General features: G+C 38.6%; 1 protein-coding gene across 3 annotated transcripts; it reads left to right on the top strand.

Moving 5' to 3' along the window:
• Nucleotides 1-223: 223 nt before the first annotated feature.
• Nucleotides 224-20,918, top strand: Dlg5 (MAGUK family member discs large 5). 3 transcript variants are annotated; one of them, XR_001847203.1, is made up of 10 exons: nt 224-603; nt 12,247-12,344; nt 12,410-16,726; nt 17,578-18,174; nt 18,245-18,464; nt 18,534-18,772; nt 18,876-19,105; nt 19,188-19,404; nt 19,966-20,319; nt 20,372-20,918. XR_001847203.1 is itself a non-coding variant. In XM_017613389.1 (9 exons), the coding sequence occupies exons 2-9, from the start codon at nt 12,290-12,292 to the stop codon at nt 20,064-20,066; spliced, it is 5,976 nt and encodes a 1,991-aa protein (XP_017468878.1). In that variant the 5' UTR covers nt 224-603; nt 12,247-12,289; the 3' UTR covers nt 20,067-20,918. The 3 variants fall into 3 exon arrangements, 2 of the variants coding, with proteins under 2 accessions (XP_017468878.1, XP_017468879.1); XM_017613389.1 differs by having other exon boundaries at nt 19,966-20,918; XM_017613390.1 differs by lacking the exon at nt 224-603 and adding an exon at nt 2,208-3,118 and having other exon boundaries at nt 19,966-20,918.
• The last annotated feature ends 1,655 nt before the right edge of the window (nt 20,919-22,573 follow it).

Raw genomic sequence — 22,573 nt, 5'->3', positions numbered from 1 at the left:
CGGTTAGTGACAATTTCCTTAGTCCACCCTGTACTTTCGACGTGTCTTGTCAATTGACCCAATTTGCCAGTATTTTTCGATCAATTGTCAAAAGGTGAATACTGGGATTCTGTCATCATTCATATAGGTCTTTTTCTTTTATTACTTCCCTACTTTCGTACATTGCGATAAAAAATTTCACCTTCTCTGCTGAAAAAAATTTTCAAGTGCCTTTTTATTGGAAAATATGTAAAATTCGCGCATAAAAAATAGTGCAAAACATAGCTACATTTATAAATAATACAAATTGTATAAAATATAGTGTGAATAAGTGTTATTGAATGCTAAAAATCCGTGCGAAAAATGGGCGTTAATCCAATAGTGAAAAAGTTGAGAAAAATAAAATAAAAGTGGAGAAGCGCAGAAAGAAGATTACAATAACAACGACAGTAGCAGCAACAACAGGAGAAACAACAAAAAAATTAATAGAAGCAGACAGCGCTAATCATCTCGTACACCGCAGAGTAGTCTACCAGTTTGGAAAGAGCACGAAGTGAAAGGTGGAGTTTTCTTTGCAAAGAGAAACTTTGCATTGCAAGGACGACTACAAAAACAAAAATCAAGGTAGGTGGTGACGACAATGAGGATTCCTTCTGTTAATGACAAAGTGCAGGTGATTCATGTAAATTTGTAGGGAAGTTTAGGATGACGTACAATTTGACGTTGTAATTGCCCCGAATTCCGATTGTACATAAATAAAAATATAGAGAATAAACTTTTTTTTTCATTTTCCGTATATGTAATAGCTTTTCCCTCTTTTCGATCTGCGTGATTAATATTAATAAAAACTTAATTAAAAAGGAGGCATTGAACGTTTAAATTATTCAACATAACTCAAAGTATGCACAAAAGCGATCCCCTTTCTAGTCTTCTCTGCTGCTCCTCTTCGAATGCTTTCAAACTGCATTCATTAAAATGAAAGCACAGTGCATACAGTGCTGTGGAAAAGAAAAGCAGTAAATCAGAAGTAATATAAGATATGAGTATACTGTGCTCGTAAATATTGGAAATGTGAAATCGCAGATGGAGACATATCAGTCATGCTTTACAAAATATATCCGGGTATGCTCATTCATAAACCTTAGTCAACCGACCAAAATTCATCTAAATACGTAAGTACATAAATGTGTATGTGCATGCGGCCAAGGACTACACCCTTAGCGGCATTTCAAAAAACACTGGGTAAATTTTTACACTGATATAACAAATCCGGCAACCAGCCGGTACAGGCCAATTATAAACCTCGCCACAGATAGGGAAATGATAATAACAGGTTTTCTGACGGGTCACTGCAGACTACGAGGTCTGTTGTTGTTGTTGTAGCAGCATACAAATTCCCCAAAGACTTTTTGGGGAGTGTTGCTGGAGTGACAGTCCTTGGCCAGATATAAATCTGGGTCGTTCCGGTTACGTAGACCCGACTGTCGTGGGAACGGACTAACAGGTCTATTCTGCGCTGGTTATAAAAAAAAAATTGGTAACCGGTAAACTCTCTTCGCATTCTGTGTACTCTTGTAACTGACTAACAGGTCTATTCTGCGCTGGTTATAAAAAATTGGTAACCGGTAAACTCTTTTCGCATTCTGTGTACTCTTGTAACTGATAAATTTTATTTCCTTAGGGCCGTTTGCACCATCTCTGGTTAATTTTAACTTTCAGTTAAACATCGTTATAGACGTTATCGACACCCAGCCTGTAACTTGAGATCGATAGGGCAGTTGGTGTGCTTAACTGAAGGATGTACCCCCAGTTAGCGTTAACTAGACATGGTGCAAACGGCCCTAAGAGGTCACCTGCGCTAGGGATCTGGTCGAACGACCTTTGTCGTTGCTGGGAGATGACTGAGGGGACTCCTTTGCACCTGCTTCGCAAGTGCTAGGCGGTTGCGAGAAGACGGGAGAGGTACTTAGGCCAACTCTGCCCAAGTTAAGAACTTATACAATCGCTAGCCCCTGGAAATCTCAAGTTTTTGGGTTCTATAGGATTTGATGTGGTACTGCAAACGGTTTAGGGCACAATAGAGTCTTGGTCGCAGTGCATAGCTCTATTTCAATCTATCTACAACACTGACAATTTTTTTTCGGCGCCTTTAATGAGGTTATGAAGATCGTGAAATATTTCCTACTTATGTGCGGTCATCACAGTGGTGTCGTATATTGTTCTTATTTCGGGGACAGATCACCATATAAAATATTTAGATAAATAAGTGTGCACAACACTGTATGTACTTATTTTTTAAATATTCCAACTCACCAACTCCAGTTGGGTTATGCCAGATGCAGGCAAAGCTGCGTCATCTTAACACCCATCACCCTCTCCCAAATAAAACAATACGACCAACCATATACTAGATACTTAGTAATTAAGTAGCATATGTCTGTATGTATTATACCTACAATTTTTGTTTTTGCTAATTACACGAGAGTTGCTCCATTCAAATCATTCAACCATTGTGTGTGGTGTGCGCAACAGTTGTGCTTCTTTGCATTACCGTCCATTCGGCAGAGTACAACAAGTACATATGTATATATTGTAGTTGTTCCATTTTTTTTAAGTTCGTTGCTTGCGCCTGCTGTTTTGTGGCTTTTTCTCCGGCTGGGTTATTGGTTGGTTAGGCTTGCTGACGCGCAGCTAAGTAGTTGGTTAGATAGCTTGTTGGCCGGCCGACTGTTGGTTATTTACCAGTCTGAGGTTGGCTGGTGGTTATTACTTTGTATTTTAATTGTGAAACGAACACATTTGTAAATCCTTAGTGCGGCGCTTTTGCTTATTGCTCTAAAAAACATTTGTATATGTACTTTGTAGTTCTAGTTTATACTTTTGAGCATTTTATGGTTTATTGCGTGTGCTACCCGATTGTACGAATTTTAGCTAATTTGTGATCGCATTAAAAGTCGGGGCGTGCGAAAAGTTCACAATCACCGGTCGTGCTCGTTTTTGTTGCCGCAGTCACCGTCGCCATCACAGTCATCATCTTTAAACTTCCATTTTGACTTCGGCTTCGAGATTTTTTGTTGTCTTTTGTTGTTGTAACCGTGTGTAACCAGTTACCCGGATTTAAGCCGCTTTCCATGCACGAGTATGTGTAGTGCTTTGTGTTTTTGCATTTTTTATTGAGCTTTACCGCAGTTCATTTGCCCCAAAAACAGCAACAATATGCAGCAGCAACCTAGCAGTTATAAAAAAAAGAATCAAAGCCTTTGTTGGTGTTGTTGTTGCTCGCATTGTATGTATGAAGACTTGAAAGAAAAAAATATTATTTATATATTTTTTTCCATTTGCCAATGCGCGTGTTTTGCAGGTTTTTTTTTGCGAACGTACTCATTTCTGATACATAATATTGTAGGCATGCTTGTGATTGTGTTTTTACCTTAAAAATAGTAAAAAATCGCAAACAATAAAACTTAATGCCGCATTGAAATGTTTCACTGAAAATAAATTAAGAATTTCTAATTGCTCATATAATTTAGTTGCAAAAAACTCTGGTGCAAAATATATGTATTTTATTTTATTTTAGTAGATGTTTCGTCGTCAAATATGCATACGACCTTGTCCACTCATAAAAAAATCAAATTAAAAAGCAGCAGCGTCAGATGCAAATTAGTATATTCGTTTAATATGTATTTTTTGTTTTTTGTTTTTAATTTTTAAACAAACGACCTTAACAATGCCATTGGACACAAGTTTTTGAATAGGGTGACAGTGTCTTAAGTAGAGAATATTGTTGCAAATAATTTTATAAAATAAATTACATACATATGTATGTACATACATATATCGTCATCTGAAATTCCAAAGGCCGCAACTAAGGAAAAATCCAAATTTAACTTTTTGATTGATTATGATTCATCGCATACTAAACTCCATTCCATCTCGCACCTTTGAAGCTAGGCCGAGCACAATATTATCCTCCTGTCCCATGTGGCAATGATTATGGAAGCGCATCTGTTTCTCAGCCTGAATAATAATGTGCCTTCGCGACGTTTAACGCCGACGGCATTCAACGCCATCACTGCAAATACATACATATAAGTAGGATCAGAACCAAAGTCGCCCCTGTCACAGGACGGTGCTCGTCGCGGTTGACCTCTCTCTGTTTCAGGACTCCCCTGACTCGCTCCTTTCAGGTTGAGTCAAACGTCGTCGGTCCATTTGCGGGGTCCTCCAAGGCGTCATGGAAACCCGCGTTACTCGTATGAGCGATGCACCAGAGCACTCCCGCGCAACTGATCAAATGAGATCGGTTTAATGCAATCTACTCAACAGCTATTTCTCAATCATAAACCAATTCCATTTAATTCGACGGCCTTGGCACCTGAGTTACTATTGTCGTAGCATGGTTCTAAGGTCTCGAGCTTTCCGAGTTGGATCTCGAACTCAAAAACCACTGATAGAACCCATTTTACGCTTCCTGCTAATACAAAACAACAACATTGCGGTCCCATCCACAGGCTTCGTTCTTCTTCGATCGACCTTCTAAAGGGACGCAAGAGGACTTTCAAGGAGGAAATACCGCTACCAGACTCCTAACCGATTAAAAAATCCAACTTGCCTATACCTCGTAATAGGTGATTGGACTGCAACGAAGGGCATAGAAATTACATTTGCCTTCAATTGTTGTCAGTAAAAAATTAACAATGAACAAATATACAATTGCAGGCATACACAAGAAGAGATATATACATACATATCTACATGCGTATTAAAAATCAGTTACCTTCCATGCGAATTCCTATCGCCTAGCATAGTTTAATAATTAATTTTAGTCTACTATTATTTTGCGTGGCCTACATGTATGGTGGTTAAACTCGTAACAACCTCGTCTGTTACATTCATATACACATTGACTCACCAACGCTTAACACCCGTTTCATAATATTTTTATTTTTAACTTGTAGAACATATCGCTAACTTACGAGTGAAAAGTTGCTAAGTCTATTTTTAGAAATTTTACAGGGGAGGATAAAAACTTCAAAATTTTTTCTGATCCGTTTATAAATTTCTGATCCCTTGCTATCGCTGGCACCGTGCAAACTATGGTTTAAAATAACATTTCTCCGAAATGGAAAACAAAAGATGTGCCTTTTAGTCCCGACAGGTGGGTTCTGCGCACCACCTTTTCGAGGAAGCAAATTTTCAATTTATTTTATTTATTTGTTTATTTATTTATTTATTGACAGTCTTTAAGACCTATAGAAAACCTTGTCAATTACATTATTAACTTATTTAAGTGATTGCTCTTCTACTAATACTATACATTAACATTTTTCATGTTTTCTTGACCAATTTTTACTTATTTTCAAATACATACTTTATACTTTTGTACACATTAATTTATTGTACAATTAATTAATTAATTATACGTACATTATAGCCTCCGGTTGGGTAGCTGGCGAGGCCTAGTCTCCAGTCTATCATTATGTCCAGCAGGCGGAAAGGCCTAGTTTCTGCTCTGCGTCAATAAAGGCGTTTACCATGGCCGGAAATGCCGAGTTTCCGATCCATGCTCGTAACGACTCTCATATGCTTGTATTTTGTTAGAATGAGGAGGCCCAATGGCAATCTTATATGTGTTTTTTGCAATGCTCATATAATAAACTTTTGAATTTTTGTAAGCTATTGCAGCTTCTCATATCTACGGGCAGTTCGTTAAACATTTTGAAACCTTTATAGTACAAATCTCTCTTTTGATTTTCTGTCTGACAAAATGGAAGTTTAAAGTTATCCCTGACTCTGGTTACATAGGTGTGAGTGTCACTGCTGTACCTAAAGTTATCACTCAAGTATTTCGGAAGGGCTCCATTCTTTATATTATAAATAAACTTCACGCTTTACGTTGCTGTTTACTCAAGAAACAACAGTGTAGATAGCCGTCGACCATGAGTCTAGCTCTGTGGCACCTTACAATTAGTTTTTCTCTAGGATTCTAGACAGAGTGGAGGAATAGTATAGTCGAATAGCGTTTTCTATTCTACAAAAAATGTTGCATTCTCACTGCCCTCTTCTTAGTATTTGTGCGCGGAGGACAATGAGAAGGAAACATTTTTCGGTAGAAAAGAAAATGCCATAAGTTCCGTAAATTACTCGGAAGAGTTTCCAGCACCTTCGCGTGTCCGAATCCGAGGTCTTTCCTCTGCTGAACCGCATTTAACCTAATAGCACTGCAACTAGTCTGGAATTTGCGAATAGATAAAACATTGGAAAGCTTAATATTAATTCCAGAGCTTTGGTAAATGTCGAAGGACGTATGAACGACGTCCACTGTATCCGATTCCATTTTCATTCTGGATGAAGTCCTGGTTAGATACCACCAAAACCTAATTAACTTAAATTATCATGTATCTATGGTAGAAATCCTTGACTATCAAATACCACTAGACCCGACGTTGTACAGACCGTTTTCACGGCAGTCGGGTATACATAGCCAGAACAACCCAGATTTATAACTGCATTTCCAAGTATTTTTCGACAACAACAACAACAAAAATGTATAGACATTCCATCACCGGGAACCTTTATCCCCTTATAGGCCTACCAGCCTAACATCCTTTCTCCTGAAATCCAACCACGCCTTTGTCACCTTTGTTCGGGACCCTCTATGAGTTAGATGCATTTTTAGAATATGATCCGTCTCTTTTATTTGGAAGAGTTCGTTGTATCTTCGTTACTTTTATAGTGGATTTGTATTCCATTTGAATCAAATAAATTATTCCCTCTCTTATTTGGCGCTGTAACCGCCTAAGCGATTTTGGCCGATTTCAACAAAGCCGCTGCTGTACCAACTGACGCCAATTTGTAATGCCAAGCGAAGCCTAGTTCTTCTCCACCTGGTCTTTCCATTACAATGGAGGCCTCCCTCTTCCTCTGCTGCTACCAGCGGGTTCCGAGTTGAATACTATCAGAGCTGGAGCGTCGGTGTATTTGTTTAATGACCCATTCGCTTTTCTTTCTTATTCAACTTAGAAAAGGCTGAACAGAATTCGCAGTTTTTGTTACCAATGATGCGATATCATCGGCATACGCCAGCAGTGGCACGCTTCTGAAGAAAATTGTTCCTAAGCGGTTGAGTTCTGCGATTCTTATTATCTTCTCAAACATCAGACTAAAGATATCACATGAAAGGGAGTCGCTCGTCTGCAATCCCGTTTGGTAGCAAACGGAACGAATAGGAATTTCACAATTCTGACGGAGCTGGTGGTATTGCTCAACGTAATTCTACACGCCAATATTAGTTTCACGGGGTAACCAAATTCGGACATGGCGGCGTATAGTTATCTCCTTTTAGTGCTGTCGAAAGCGGCCTAAAAGTCGACAGATAGATGGTGTGTGGTTCTCGCGGGTCTTCTCCAAGATTTGGCGATATGTGAATACCTGGTCTATGGTCTAACGCCACACTGATAAGGTGCAATCAGTTCGTTGACGGTGGCCTTCAGTATTTCACACAATACGCTCGATCAGACCTTGTAATCAATGACTAGAAGGCTGAAAAATAAATAAATGAAATAAATAAATACTCGTCTATGTGAGACCAATTATGTTCAGCCAGCGTAACCCAACCAAACCGAACGTAATGCCACCTTCTAAATGCCGTTATAGTTGAACCATTCAATCACCACCTATTGCAGATAAAGAACTTTAGCTTCAACGGGGGAGCCACATAGCTTTTGGCGTAATTATGGTCGGGTATATTGTAAGTTGATGAGGGTTTAACTTCAACTCATTTTTCAAGCAAGGGAAATTATAGTTCTTACAGCTACCAAACCAGGGCAGATTAGTTGAAGATGGAGACATTTTTTGGCAAGAGGAATCTGCGCGGAATTAATCGGTCACTAGATCGCACTGTGTGCCTTTTACTCCTAACTACTTACGTACTTATATTGTATGTATAACATCTACTTTCTTGCGTATTTCGTTCACAAAAAGTCAATAGTTAATATAAATTTTATTTATTTTCTTTCTTCTTTGAATACTCAGTACGGCACTTGTTTGTTTTGAGTGCTAACGCTATCTACTTGTTACTTTGTTGGCTATCTTGCCGTGCACTAACAGCATAGATAAGTTATCATATCTCGTTTTTGTAGTTTCATTCTTTTATTTACTTCAGTGCGTAGTCCAAAGAACATAGACGATTTGTATGCTTAGTTATCTTATTTAAAAAGGTTATTAATTTGTGTACTGCGCATAGATTGATAGCTGGTCGATTTATGTATGTAAACTAATGGCATGTATGTACTTCTTAAATTATTTGCTTTGCTAATTGAGTGAGTTTCATTGCAGTCGAGTGGTTAGGAGTTCGTCGAACATCGAGAGTTTTTTTTTCTAAAAGCTGGTTTTCACTAATAAATTTTATTTAAGCGTTGCTTTATTGTGTCGAGTCTACAGAAGATGGTCTACTACTACTTGATTTCGTAGCTGGTCATTATATATTTTTAAAATTATTTTTAAAGGTGGCAATTTTTTTTTGATGTGGCTGAATAAAAGCATGTACCAACACGCTTCAAAACTGTTATCGTTAAAAGCTTTCTTAAACATCTCCTTAAAAATATTTTCGAAATAAAGCTTTTTTTAAACATGTTTCGATTAACATCCATATTGTAATATTTCATTAAAGTAACTGATTACATTTTATTAGAATTTGAAACAGGTGGCAAGCCACTTTAAAAGTATTCTCGAAATAAAGCCTTTTTAAACATCTTCTTTTGACTTGGTATTAATTTGAAATGTTTAATTCAAATTAATGATTAAATTTAACTTTATTTTTAAACATATTTTCGAAGTAAAGCTTTTCCTCATGTTTTGTTTGACATCCATATTGTAATGTTTCATTATAGTAACTGATTAAATTTACTTAGATTTGAAACCGGTGGAAGCCCATTTTAAAAGTATTCTCGCAATAAAGCCTTCTTAAACATCTTTTATTTAACTTGACATTAAGTATTTTTTAATGATTCATTCAACTTATTGATTAAATTTAACTTTATTTTTAAACAGATGGCAACACTCCATAAAAAATTTGTTCGGAACAAAGCCTTCTTATACCTCTCTTTATTGGCATCCATATGGCAACACTTTATTTAACTTATGAAAAAATTTGAATTGTCTTCTAGATGGGTGCCAGTCCTAATAAAAATGTCTTCGTAAAATATTTTTTTTTTAATCTCGTTCGTTTAGCATCCATATTGAAAAATTTTGTTAAACTCATAATTTTAAATGAAATTTAACTTTTTAAGCAAGTGATAGAACTTAAAAAAAAATATGTCGCATGTTAATCCAGTTCATAAGCTATCTTTTTATCCAAATAAAGAGCAACAAACATGTTGACACACTCACTCAAAAATTTTCACATTTGTAATATTAGTGAAATTTCATTTAACTTGTTATTTAAATTGATTTTAAATTCCAAGGCTGGTGGCAACACTCGTAAAAATATTTTCGAAATATGCATATTTTCATTTGATAGCCATATTCAATTATTTTATTTAACTTGTACAATAAATTTTTTTCTAAACCGGTTGGACGGCCCCTTTAAAAATATTTTTTAAATAACGCTTACTTAAACCTCTCTTTAACTTGTCAATTAAATTGATTTTAACTTTGTGAATAGGTGGCAACCCTATTACAGGATATTTGCGAAATAAATCGTTTTCGAACCCATTATGTTTGACGCACACATTGTTGTGATACTTTATTTAACTTATTAATGAATCGATTTTAACTTTTTGAATAGGTGGCAGCCTCAAAAAAGACATTGACAACAAATGTTATTGAATTTGACATAGTGAAAACAAGCCTTAATAGTGCTGACATGCTGTGACCAAGCTCTGAGTGGAAAAATTTGGCCCAAAAACTTCGCTAAATATTTATCTTTTTTTTTTCTTTCCAAGTGTAAAAAGTAAAGCCTAGTCCTTGAAAATACGGATTAGCGTTGTCGTCTTCCTTATCAACCACTCACTCACTTCAGCTAAGTATTTGAAAGCAAGTGAATTATTTTTATTAGTTGTATTAAAATCGTCTATGATTTCCATCTGTCTGGAGCGCGATAAGTAGCGCAAGTTAAACTGACGATTTGTTTGTAAATAGGTTTGTTCGTCGAGCAAAAAATTTGTACGAATTTATACGAATTATCACGATTTTTGCCCAAATCGCGTTCGTGTAGACCAAAAAATTATCCAACACTCAAAAATTGCGAGAGCAAAGTGACAGTTCTCTTGGAGAGAACTTGCAAATTCTTGCTGGAAAAAATTTTGCCAGCAAGAATTCGCAAACACGAAAAACATGTGTGTGGCGCATGGTTCTATTTTTGTCCACGATAATTTGAACAAATAAGTTCGTTAAATTTAAAAATTTGTAAACACGATCGATTTTTTTATGAAAAAATGAAGTAAATACTTGTTGATATAATTAATTTAGTTATTTCCAAATGAACAAATGATTTGAACTTAACTCGGCTGAAAAAAATTGTATTCGCAATCGGAATGCAATTGCAACCAGAGTCGATTTAGGAAACCCGCCAGCTAGTACGATAAAGAAATTGAAATGTATGATAAAGAAAGTCAGAACAACAAGAAATATACATGTATATCCTGTTTTTGTTCATCTGAAAGAATTTTGAAAATTACATAAAAATTTAATATGTTTGAAATGCAACTGTGGACACCAGCTGGCAGGGAAACTTGCAAATTCCCGCAAATTTGCGTTCGTGCAGAAATTTGCAAGTTTCTCAACATGAGAGAGAATTTGAGAGAATTTTTTCTTACTCTCTGATATTTTGAGTGTTGGATAATTCTTGCTGGATTTTCGACGAACAAACCCAATATTTTATCGTCATCTAACGCTTCATCGTTTTCATTTCGACTACGAGACTTGGGTGGAAAAAGATCATTTATTTTGGAATGAATTTCCGTCATCCCTTGCCAAGTTTGGTTTGCACACAAACCGGTTTCGGCGTTGTGCCATCTTCAGAACGAAAAATGACACTGCAGATGGCACAACGCCGAAACTGGTTTGTCTACAAACCAAGCTTGACAAGGGATGGCGGAAATTCGTTCCAAAGGTTCATGTTTTATTTTTCGATACGTTTTGGGGTTGTAATTTTCGTGATTCTTCGTGCCTTACTCTTCGGGATTTTTCGAAAAGTTTTGTAACTTCTAGGCTCTTGGAGATGTGCTTGAACTTTTTTGGGATTTGTTGTGCTAGTTCGGAGTATTTTTCGGATTCTTTGTGCTTTATTTTTTGGGACGTTTTGTGATTATTTCGAAACTTTTCGTAATTCTGCTTGCTATAATTTTCGAAATCTTTCGAGAAATTTTTGTAATTTTTTCGGGACCTTAGGTGATTGACCATGTTTTATTTTTCGAAACCTTTGGATTTGTTTACGCTTTTTCGGGATCAATTGTGATTGCTCTGAAGTTTTTTAGGATTCTTCGTGTTTTATTTTTTGGTGATCTTTAAGTATTTTTGGGGAGTTTCTCGAACTTTTGCACTTTTTCGGCATTTCTAGGAATTATTTCCGGTGTTTTCGGGAAATTTCGAGTTTTTGCGGGGTTTGCAGGGTGCATGTTTTATTTTTCGGGCGTTTTAATAATGTTTCGGAACTTTTCGCGATTCTTCATTTTTATTTTCGGGATTTTTCAAGAAGTCATTCTTTCGGCGGTTACTGGATTTTCTCGGGACTTTTCTAACTCTCGTGACTTAGTTTTCCACACCCTTGTCGAATTTTCGGAAATTTGCTGGATTTCAGGATGTTACAGATGTTACAGTTGTTGTTCGGTATTTTTTGAGGTTCTTCGTCTTTTGTCTTTATAGACATCTTCGGTATTCCTTTATTTTTTATAGATTTTTCGAAATTTATCTGGATAATTTCGATGCTGTTAAAACTTTCAGGACCTTTCCAGATTTTTGCGGACTGTTGGAATGCATACGGGATTTTTTTCGAATACTTTGAAGTTCAAAATTATATTTAAATAATTAACTTGTCTGGCAAAATCAATTGATTGCACTCATTTCTAAGAAAATTACATATAGCGATTTTTCGGTGGAAAATGAAACGGCATTAGCTTCCTCGATTTAATCGAATTTTTCCAAAAATGTCAGCTCCAATTTGCGAATTGTATTTTTAGGGTAAACGAACAAACGACTAAGTTTAAAACACACTTTTATTACTATATTTGAAAATTTACATAACCATCTTCTCCACAATCTTTTCAGTTTATTTTAAAAGTGGCGCTTTCGATTGGAAAAAGATGGTGTGATGGCGAAGATGGCATCTGGAGATCTCTCTTTAACGAGCACGAGTAGTCAAGAAGGTCAGTTAGAATTTGAGTTATGCTTTGAGCTTCATACATTTATACAAACATTTTTTCGCTTGCAGAAGAAAGTCCCGAATATGTTGGCTACGATCGCACGCTTCGACCTTCATTGAACTCGAGTGGCAGCACAAATGCGGCCAATTTGGCCAACAACAATGGCCAAAACAGTGGCAACAGTAGTGGCGGAGGCAGCGGTGTTGTCGGTGGCGGTAGCGCCGGCGGCGGTGGTGGTGGCAATGGTAACAATGCCAATGTTTCAAATGGCAACCAATACGACGTTATGAAATCGCCTTACAGTCCAGCTTTCATGGAACTGAATCAGTTGCGTCATCAACGCGCCGATGCGCTTTGCCGCTGCGAAGAACTGCGCGGTCAGGTCGCTTACTATCAGGAGCAATATGTTAGCGCTATGGCACAGCTGGAAAGCACCGAGCGTAACAAGTATATAGACGTAGTGGCAGAAAATGCGCGGCTCAAGCAGCAGAATACAAAGCTAGAACGACAGCTGATACGACTGGAGAGCGAGAACGGTAATAAGTCGGCGGCAAATACGGCGAATGCGTACTATTACAGCGATGTGTCGGCCGGACGCGGTGGTGGTGGTGGCAGCGGGGGCGGCAGTGGAAAATGTGATGGTAGCTGTGCGGAGAGCGAAAAGCTGCTGGAGGAACTGCATTTGTGCAAGGAAAGAAATGCTGATTTGATGAAGGAGCGAAGTGTAATTGCTGCAGAGCGGGAAAAGTATAAAAAAAGTTTCGGCTCGACACTAGCTGAACTGGATAATGTGAAGAAGGAGCGTAATTTCTATCGTGAATCGCGTGAGCATTTCAATTTGCAACGCGACATAATGGAGAAGGAGATACAAAAGCTGAAGTCGCTACTCTCGGAGGAGTCTAAGAAAGTGTTACTGATAACTGTGGAGCGCAATCGTATCGATGAGGAGCTAAAACAGTTGCTTTCAGAGAAGGATAATGTTTTGCATGAGCATCAGAAAATGTTCGATGATTTGTCCGCAGCTAAGAAAGAAATTGAAAATTACAAGAAAAACGATTTGCTGTACCAGGCGGAGATCAATAAGCTGCATCAGGCCAATGCCGAGTTGCAAAAGCGTGATCTGCTCAAATCCAATTCGTGGTCAAAGGAGTTCTCCGATAGTAAAGATGATTTCAAGGAGGTGGAGAAGCTACGCAAAAGCCTTGAAAAGGCCAATTCTGAAGTGGAGCGTGCGCTGCAGGATGCCGAGCAGGCGAAGGGTGTGCGCGATTGGGCCATTTCACAGCGCGAGAAAATCGTGCAGGAGCGCGACTCAGTGAAGTCGCTCTGTGACAATTTGCGCAAAGAGCGTGACAAAGCAATATCCGATCTACTCTCGGCTATACGTGACAGCGAGAAAATAAAGAAACAAAAGGATGAAGCACAAAAGAAGATCGATGTGCTGAAGGAACAAATTGAAAATCAGAATCTGGATAGCGCATCGCGTCGCAGTTTTCGCATGAGCACATACGAGGCTGAGGATCTGCTGGACATCGAACTGAACTATCATTCCGATAGCGATATTGGCATAATATTGGACGACAGCAACAATCGACAGCTAGTATGCGGCGTTACCAATAGTTCGCCTGCTTTTGGAAAGCTAAAAATGAACGATGTGATTTGCAAGGTTAACAATCTCGATTGTCAAACGATGACCAAGCGCATGGTGCTGGACGAAATACGCAGCAGCGCGCCACGCTGCAAGCTATTAGTGTCGCGCACGCGCCACAGCAAGCGGCACTTCTACACAGTTCATCTGAATATGCAGAATAATATGAATCACGGCCTTAGTCTAGACACGGGTGTCTTCATTTCCAAGATCGAACCAAACTCGTTGGCCGCCTACGAGCCGGAACTGGACGTGGGCGACCGAGTGTTGAGCATCAACAATAAATCTATGGAGGGCGTGCACTCAGTGGATGATGTCATGAGTTTATTGAACGATGAACGCAACGACGCCATCACCATTTTTGCATTGAAGAATGTTCAAGACATTGGATATGGCGATGGGCAACGACGCATGACCACTTCGTCCGCGCAAACGGACTCCATCGACTCCATGCACCGCATGACGAGCGCCAAGCATCCCTCAAAGTTCTCTGAAATGTTGAGCATTTTCAAGAAAATACATATCTCTAAACCCGGTTCCGATGTGGATCACTTCACACAGGAGCATGATGCGCTGGCCGAATTGGATTCGGTGCTGAGTGAGAATTCATCAGAGAAGCCGCGTCGCGGCAAGCGCAGTAAGAAGGAGAAGGAGGCGGCTGCCAAGAGTATGGGAACTTGGCCGCGCGCCAACATTCTCAACGCCACGCACGAAAACCCCACAGGCACCATAGTGCAGCAGCGCGAGAAGAAGCGTCCACCACTGGCGCTCTTCACTGCTGGTCCGATCAATGTGGACAAGGATGATGAGCGCGAGACTTCCGACGAGCAGCCGCCGCCATTGCCGCCGCAGGCTAAACCACAGGCGCATATGCGTAACGGTATTACTGGCGCAGGCAACGCCATCAAAACTAATCCGCATCGCAATTCGAATCCAATACCCGCATCAGCGCTCTTTAGCCCCACACCCGGCGCGTCGGGCATGCCAGGCGTAAACGGCGGCAGCGGTAATAGCAATAATGTTTATGCCAATTATATGCGCCACTCAGTTTATGTGGATCCACAAATAGACAATGTGGGCCTGTTGGGCGAACCGACCAAGCCACTGCAGCGGCCTGCGCCCATCATGGGTGCGAATATGCGCGTCAAAATGCCGCCGGTGCCGGACAAGTATGGCAATCAGCGCGTGCACAACTATCAAAATCGCTATTCGTTGAATATAACGCCCACTGAGTTCTACAAGACTAGCGGCCAGCAGGCTCAGCAACAGGTAATACATGGCGGCAATGGCGCTGAGTTTTTGCCGCGTAAGCCGCACATCTTCGACATGTTGAACAGCGGTAATGGCAGCATGGGCGGCATGCCGCACAGCGTCAGCTCAAGTAAATCACAACCGCATCCAGCACTCTTTGCGCCCTTGAATCTCCACCCGCCAAATTTCGCACGCAGCTCTTCGACAACGCAACAGAATTCATTGGATATGATCTCGATTAAGTCGCAAAACTCTATCGATTCCATATTGTCAGCGAAGAGTCCGCCCATCAGCGAGTGCGCGGTCATAAACCACTATCCGAAGCGTGGCATGCCAATGCCACAGGCTGTCACATCGGCTGCTGGCAAGAATGTCGCCAAGTATCCTAGTGATAGTGAGAGCATTGCCTCGGGCATAATGAGCGGCAGCGTTGGCGGCATAGGTACAGGTGGTGGCGGCGGTGGCGTCAGCAGTGGACTTTTCCATACGAGCAACATGGCCGCGCCGCCACACAATCGACACTCGCAGCTCTTCCCTACATTCACGCAGAATTCCAGCCACCCGCATTCGCATGCCATGCGTCAAATCCGCCACTCTAGTCCGCTTACATTGCCCTCCTCACCACCACTACATGCGCATCCGCACGCCCACGCGCACCCGCCGCATGCCTCTGCGCTGCAACAACAATCGCAACACGGTGTAGTAGACACGGCTGCAAGTAGCGCGATTGGTATACCTACCAGTTCGGTGGATAAGTTCGATATGGACTTTGTTACGCCCGGATTGCCAATGCATTCGCAATATGTGCATGATTACCCGCTTTCTACCGGTCATTATCATCCACACACTGGAATACCTGGCGGCGGCGGTGTCAGCGGTATCATTTATGAAGGCGGCACATTTCCACGCAAGAAGGATCATCAACGTTTGCGTATACCATCCAATCCGAGTGTGGCGAGCAAGAATAGCGCTGGCGTCAAGAATAGTTCCGGCTCCATAGATCATCATTATGGCGGCGGTGGTGGCGTCGGTGGTATGCCCAATGTTCCATCAAGTATGGCTGGCGCACCGCCGACAATGCTAATGCATCATTCAGCTATTGCTGCGATAGCAGCCAATGGTGGTGGCAGTGGACGCGGTTCACCCATGCCACAAGTGCATGTTGAGGTGCTGAGTCATGGCGGCAGTAAGCGTAACTCGAATACGCCGTCGGATTTTTTATGCCCTGGAGACCTTAGAAGAGTCACGATCGAGAAGAGCGATAAATCGCTCGGCATTACCATTCAATGCAATAACAATGGTGGCGGCATCTTTGTATCGACTGTAGCCGACAAGAGCATAGCCACGCGTGCAGGTCTTCAGGTGGGCGATCAACTCTTAGAAGTCTGCGGCTTAAATATGCGTTCGGCTACAAACGACATAGCGGCAAATGTGTTGCGACAGTGCGGCAACTCGATAACAATGCTGGTGCAATATAATCCGGAAAGTGAGTAAAAATAATTTTTTTTTTCTTGATATCGATAAACAAAGTGTTTGATAATTATTTTAATAAGGATATCGATGAGTATTTTTATAACCATATCGATGGAAATACCCATAATTATATCGATAACAATGTTGATAACATTTAGATAGATAAACACTTTAGTAGTTAAAGATACAAATACCCAGCCGATGATTAGTTCAACAAATAAATACATATTCGATGGGTATATCGATATTTCTACCATACATTGAGAGAATAACATCGTTAAAATATCTATCGATAACAAAATGTTGTTGTGTATTATAATGCATTAATCCAGAGAATTAAAAATATCGATAAATACTGGTTATTACGTAAATAAAGTTTAATTTCGTTCATTTTTTTTTAAAACATTGACAAAATTTTTTAACTTTTATGCAAATACATAAATTTCTGTTTCACGTACAGAATATCATTCTGGCGAGTACGAGAGAATTATCGAAAAAAAGTCGATAACCAAAGAAAAATTACCGATGGGTATATCGATAGTAGTTATGTCATACATTTAAAGAATAACATCGAAAAAAATATCGACAATATATCCAAAAACTATGTAATTTACATTGAAAAAAGTTCGTTGTGCATATCGATATTTATTTATATGGAAAAAGTCAAATGTAACGAAAAATATCGGTAAGTTGCCTACAAACGTGCGACCGAACAGGTTACCACATGATTATAGTTTAGATTGACGATCTTTTTTAATAAGAAAAATTTATCAACATTGGTGTAAATACATAAATTTTTGTTTAGTATTTTTTTGGATACCCCACAATTTGATTCACTTCTTATAAAACTCATTGCACTTACAGAATTTCATTCCGGCGAATACGATGGCACCAATAATCTCGAGACTGAATCTCCAGTTAATCACTCTGGCTCGCCAACACCTCGCAACTCACCACGTCCACCCGTACGAACCATGATGTCATCACTACCACCACTACCTATCTCAGCACCCACTAACAATCCGCTGGCACAGCAGACCAGCCTAATGCCACAATCAAGTTCACTCATTTCCACACAATCGATTAAGGATCAAAGTTTTGCCGACAGTTTAGAGAATCAATCGGATATAAGTAGTAGTCAAGATTTGCCATCGTCAGCCGCTACAACAACCACAGCCTCGACGACATCAACTGTTTATGAAGAGGAAGCGCGCTATGTTACCTTGCGCATGGATAAGTCGAAGAATTTGGGCATTAAATTATTTGGTGGCAACAAAGTGGGTATCTTTGTGCATGATGTGCATCCGGGCTCACCATCCGACATCGCAGGCATACGTAAAGGTGATCAGATATTGGAATATAATGGTGTTGACTTGCGTTGTGTCACTGCCGAACAAGCGGCCAATGAGATATCCAAGTTGACGGACACTGTCACCTTGTTGGTGCAGAATAAATTGAAAAGTTCGTCAAGTTTGTTGGTGGTTTGAAGGGAGTTTTTTTTTTGTAAAATCGTTTCCCTTTTTGTTTACAGAATTGAAGCAAATCAAAGACAAGTCGGGTGACTCTTTTTATATACGCGTTGGTTTCGATCGCACTGGTGAGCTGAACGATGGTGACTTGCGTTTTGTGAAGGATGAGGTGCTGTATGTGGACAATACGGTTTTTAATGGCACATTTGGTTTATGGCGCGCCTGGAAGCTGGATGCGAAAGGACATCGCAAGGAGTGCGGTATTATACCAAGTCAAATGAAGTAAGTGGATTGCTACCCATGAGATTTTAATACAAATACGGTTTTTTATTTTTTTTATTGTCACATTAGAGTTGAAGAAGAGTTACGCGCGGGCGAAGTGGTCGAATGTGAAGGCGGCACTGCGCGCCGTGGCAGCACATCGGCGCGTCGCTCGTTTTTTCGTCGCAAGAAACATCAGCGCAGCTCATCGCGTGACTCCACCGAAATTGCCAGTTTCAGCAACACACAGCTAAGCTTCTTTCCTGATTCGGGGATATTAAACGATGATGGCGGCATATTAAGTTATCAGCGTGTCGAACGACTAGATTGTGAGTGAGCAATGTGTTAGACACTTTTGAAGTGTTTCAAAAGCAAAAAAAAAAAAGAAAAATAAATTTAATCTTAACTTTGAATTTTACTTTGACTACGCAGCGCCAGTGCGACGTCCGGTGCTCATAATTGGTCCACTATCAGAGCGTGTTATGGAACGTTTGACTATTGATTTTTCGAATTTATTCAAAATGTGTGAAGTCACATCTATGGATTGCTCACAGGATGCCATGGAAGAAGGACTGCAGGAGAATATTTTCGTAGACTATCGTCGGCGTGGCAATAAATTTGAGTGCACCACGGTAGAGAACATTAATAATGCATGCAAAAATGTGAGTAGGAAGAAAGAAGCAGCAAGTGAGGAGGGGATGCTAATTTTTTTTTTTATTGCTTGTATTCTAAACGCTTTTTTAGGATCGTCGTCACTGCATCTTAGATATCTCCATTTCGGCCGTTGAACGCCTGCAGCGCTTGCAAATCTATCCAATTGTCTTGCTTTTACGTTTCAAATCGGCTAAGCAAATACGTGAAATACGCGATTTTGGTATTGATAAGATATCGGCAAAGGCGGCTAAAGAGATGTATGAACGCGCGCTAAAACTCGAAGCGGACTATAAGCAATACATATCAGGTAGGCGGCAATTAAATAGGTGATAAGTAAATACACTCCCCTTTACTTGAATATGCATATTATTTGTCTTAAATAACCGGTCTCATACTTTTACTTTTTGGTAACTGAAAATCTTATTTTTTGTTTCAGTTTGAAGAATGATAGGTTTCATCCGAGTTTTTTTTTTAATCAAACTACAAAAAAAAAAATCTTATTATTTTTTAATTATCCTAAACCGGTAAGGTGCACTGCGGACCAAAAATCGATTTGGCATAAAGTCTAAGAATGAAGAAACTCCGTTTGAGTATGTATTATTGAGTTCTGAGTTGGCCTACTAAATTTTTGGTTCGATTCAAGGCACTATATCATATATCAGCTATACAACCGATCTGACCAACTTATCTATATCAACTTCATTGTTTTTGGTGTTAAAAAATGCGATAAAAAACGGGGCAATGATGTTAAAAAATGCCATGAAAAAAAGACGTGCCTATTCAATAGAATCGGGGGTGTATACATACATATGTAGCAGATAACAAGTGTGTATATATGTATATCTAATATTTGCTCTGCATTTTACAGCTGTAATACCCGGCGTTAGCATTAAGCATATGTGTACACAAATCAAGGACTCTGTGGACAAGGAGCAGGATAAGCTATTGTGGGTGCCGGTTAGTGGTTGACGTGCTAACGGTGTATAACTGTATTGGATTCAGGTTTAAGCGTGAGACGCACAAAATTGATTTCTAATATTTGTAAGATTTAATTTTGTTTGCAATGCCATTGGGAGGTTAAAAAAAAACGACTACCCTTTGGAGTTTATGGCATCTATGTACGTATGTTTTTTTATTTTTATTTTAATTTAGCTTTTACGTATGCGGCAGTCTTTAGCAAAACTGTTTTATTTTGCTTGAACTACAGATTAATGTCTTGCATGTCAGTAAACTCTGGATTCTTATGCTAAATTTAAGCCCTAATCGCTGCTTAGTATTCTTTTTTTCTTGTATTCTGTAAATTTTTTCGCAATGTTTGGTCATTACCTTACATTTTTAATGCAGTTACTTTACGCTGTTTTTAATTTTAGGTTTTAAGCTGTATTTACTTGTGTATTAACTAATCCACTAAGAAGTATTTTGCATAGTATGATTTGCTTTTAGCTGCTTTTACTATTCATTTAACTACTATAAACTATATTATGAGTTTACTATGAACTGCTTTAACATTTCCTGTTAACTATTAGCTATGTATGTATGTAATATTTTCTAGCTTTAGTTTGTTGGAAAAAAATTGATTTTACCATCGCCCTCATATTTTATTGCTACTCTTTCAATTGAGCTGCCTTAACGCGCTTGAGAACGTAAAGTATTTTCTATAGGTTTTATTTTTGCTTTACATTATTTTTCCTGTATTCAAATGCTGTATTATTATTTCGAAAATGTTTGCGCTTTTCTAAGCTATTCAATTTTATTTTGTTGGTATACTGCAACTGCACTATGTGCCTTTAAGTGGTGCCTCCCACAGAGTGTGAAATTAAATGAAATATATATGTATATTTCAATAAGCATAACTAAAAATCACTTAGCCCTTAAGCCTAATATTCGAAATCGTCAAATTCATACACAAGTGCGCGTATTTGAGTCAGCAACGAAAATTTAATTAATTTTGTTACTATTTTTATTGTTTTATATATATGTAATCTAGTGCAGGCCAAGCCTGTGTTACAGCGCATTCATTATTATTTATACAATGCTTTATAATTTTTTTGCTTTAAATTTTATTAATTTAACAGTGGTACAGGGTAAAAAACAAAACAATATTGCAATTTTTAATAAATTATGTACTTTTATTTACTTATATACATACATGCATGTATTACATATTCATACATACACACTTAAATATAGGTCATTTGTAAAAAAGTTAAAATATATGCACAAACAGTACTCTGCCAACCCATTAGAAACAAAGCAGATATACATATAGCTAAATACATATTTGAAATTTTTTCTACCATTTAATTTGTTAAGCAACCTGTCATGCATGCCAGCCTTTGTATTTTACTTGATACCGATAAGCAGAACTAAAATGTAGAGTCCATTTGAAAGTTTTATATTTGCTAATTCTTGTCCTTGGTAAGTGAATATTTTGAACCAAAATTGACAAGGGTAATGGAAATTCGTTTCAAAATACAGCAAATAACTTCGCGCTTCTTTATTAGCGTTGTTGTTGGGGTGGCGTTCCATGTATAATATTTCTTGGTCGTAAACCGACCATCTTGGGATTGGTTTTTTACTAGAATTAACCTGTTTGCTAATAGTTTTTGGAGATTTGCTTCGAGAAATTCTTGCATATTTTATATTTATATCCCAAAAAGTAGAAATCTTTAAGGAATTGCGCCAAAAATCTCGAGCTTTCAGCTTTCAGAGGGTGCAAAGAAACTGCGAAAGCGGAAGCGTTAAAGTTGCTATTGGGGCTGAGGTTGCAAAAGTTCTGCACACCTTTTACAGAGCCATTTCTAGTAAGGTACTTACCTGAAATTAGAAAAACACTCTGCTAGAGATATCTCCAAGCACTTAGTCGCCTGGCAATACTATATCCATCCTACTCCATCAGAATAGCTGGCAAACAAAATTTGTTGAATTGAATTGCCATAGTACAGCAAAACAGCCTGAAATGGTAGAAAAAATGGAAAAGTAACCCTCACCGTAGCCTCTTTTAATAAAATGTGCTGAATGTGCGGTTCAATGAGCCAAAATTGTGGAGAATAATAAAAAAAAAATTACAGAAATTATGCACAAAAAAGTGGAGGTTGTGGTTAAAAATGAAGACTTGTGGTCAGCATAGTGCTTTAAACAATGAGTTTATTTTCGTATACATACAGGCGTCGGGCGTATCGTATTTTTTATACAAATTTATACATATATGTATGTAAATTCTTTTCTTTGTTTCTAATGGGCTATTGGTAGGCTACTGCATCTTTGTATTGAAAAATTATAGTAATTATGTTTGTATTTAGATATTTCTGACAAATGATTTTTTAAAAATTTGTATTGAAAATTTAAGAAAATTAAATTAAACTAAATCAATATTTTAAATTTTAATGCGCTAAGTTTGTATGTTATTTTAAGAAGCTTCGTTAAAAATTACTTCTTTATTTTTATTCTTTACGCACATACGATTATCACTAGCC

Source organism: Rhagoletis zephyria, unplaced genomic scaffold (assembly GCF_001687245.7).
Source record: "Rhagoletis zephyria isolate East Lansing unplaced genomic scaffold, Rhagoletis_zephyria_1.1 Rzeph_scaffold_00655, whole genome shotgun sequence".
Lineage (NCBI taxonomy): Eukaryota > Metazoa > Arthropoda > Insecta > Diptera > Tephritidae > Rhagoletis > Rhagoletis zephyria.
This window is presented reverse-complemented; position numbering and strand designations above follow the sequence as displayed.

What these genes read in the sequence shown, in the direction of transcription:
- Dlg5 (XM_017613389.1), top strand. Translation starts at nt 12,290, where the DNA reads ATGGCGAAGATGGCATCTGGAGATCTCTCTTTAACGAGCACGAGTAGT. An exon ending in ATTATACCAAGTCAAATGAA is followed by an intron (nt 18,465 to 18,533) that starts GTAAGTGGATTG and finishes TTGTCACATTAG; the next exon opens with AGTTGAAGAAGAGTTACGCG. An exon ending in CTATAAGCAATACATATCAG is followed by an intron (nt 19,405 to 19,965) that starts GTAGGCGGCAAT and finishes TGCATTTTACAG; the next exon opens with CTGTAATACCCGGCGTTAGC.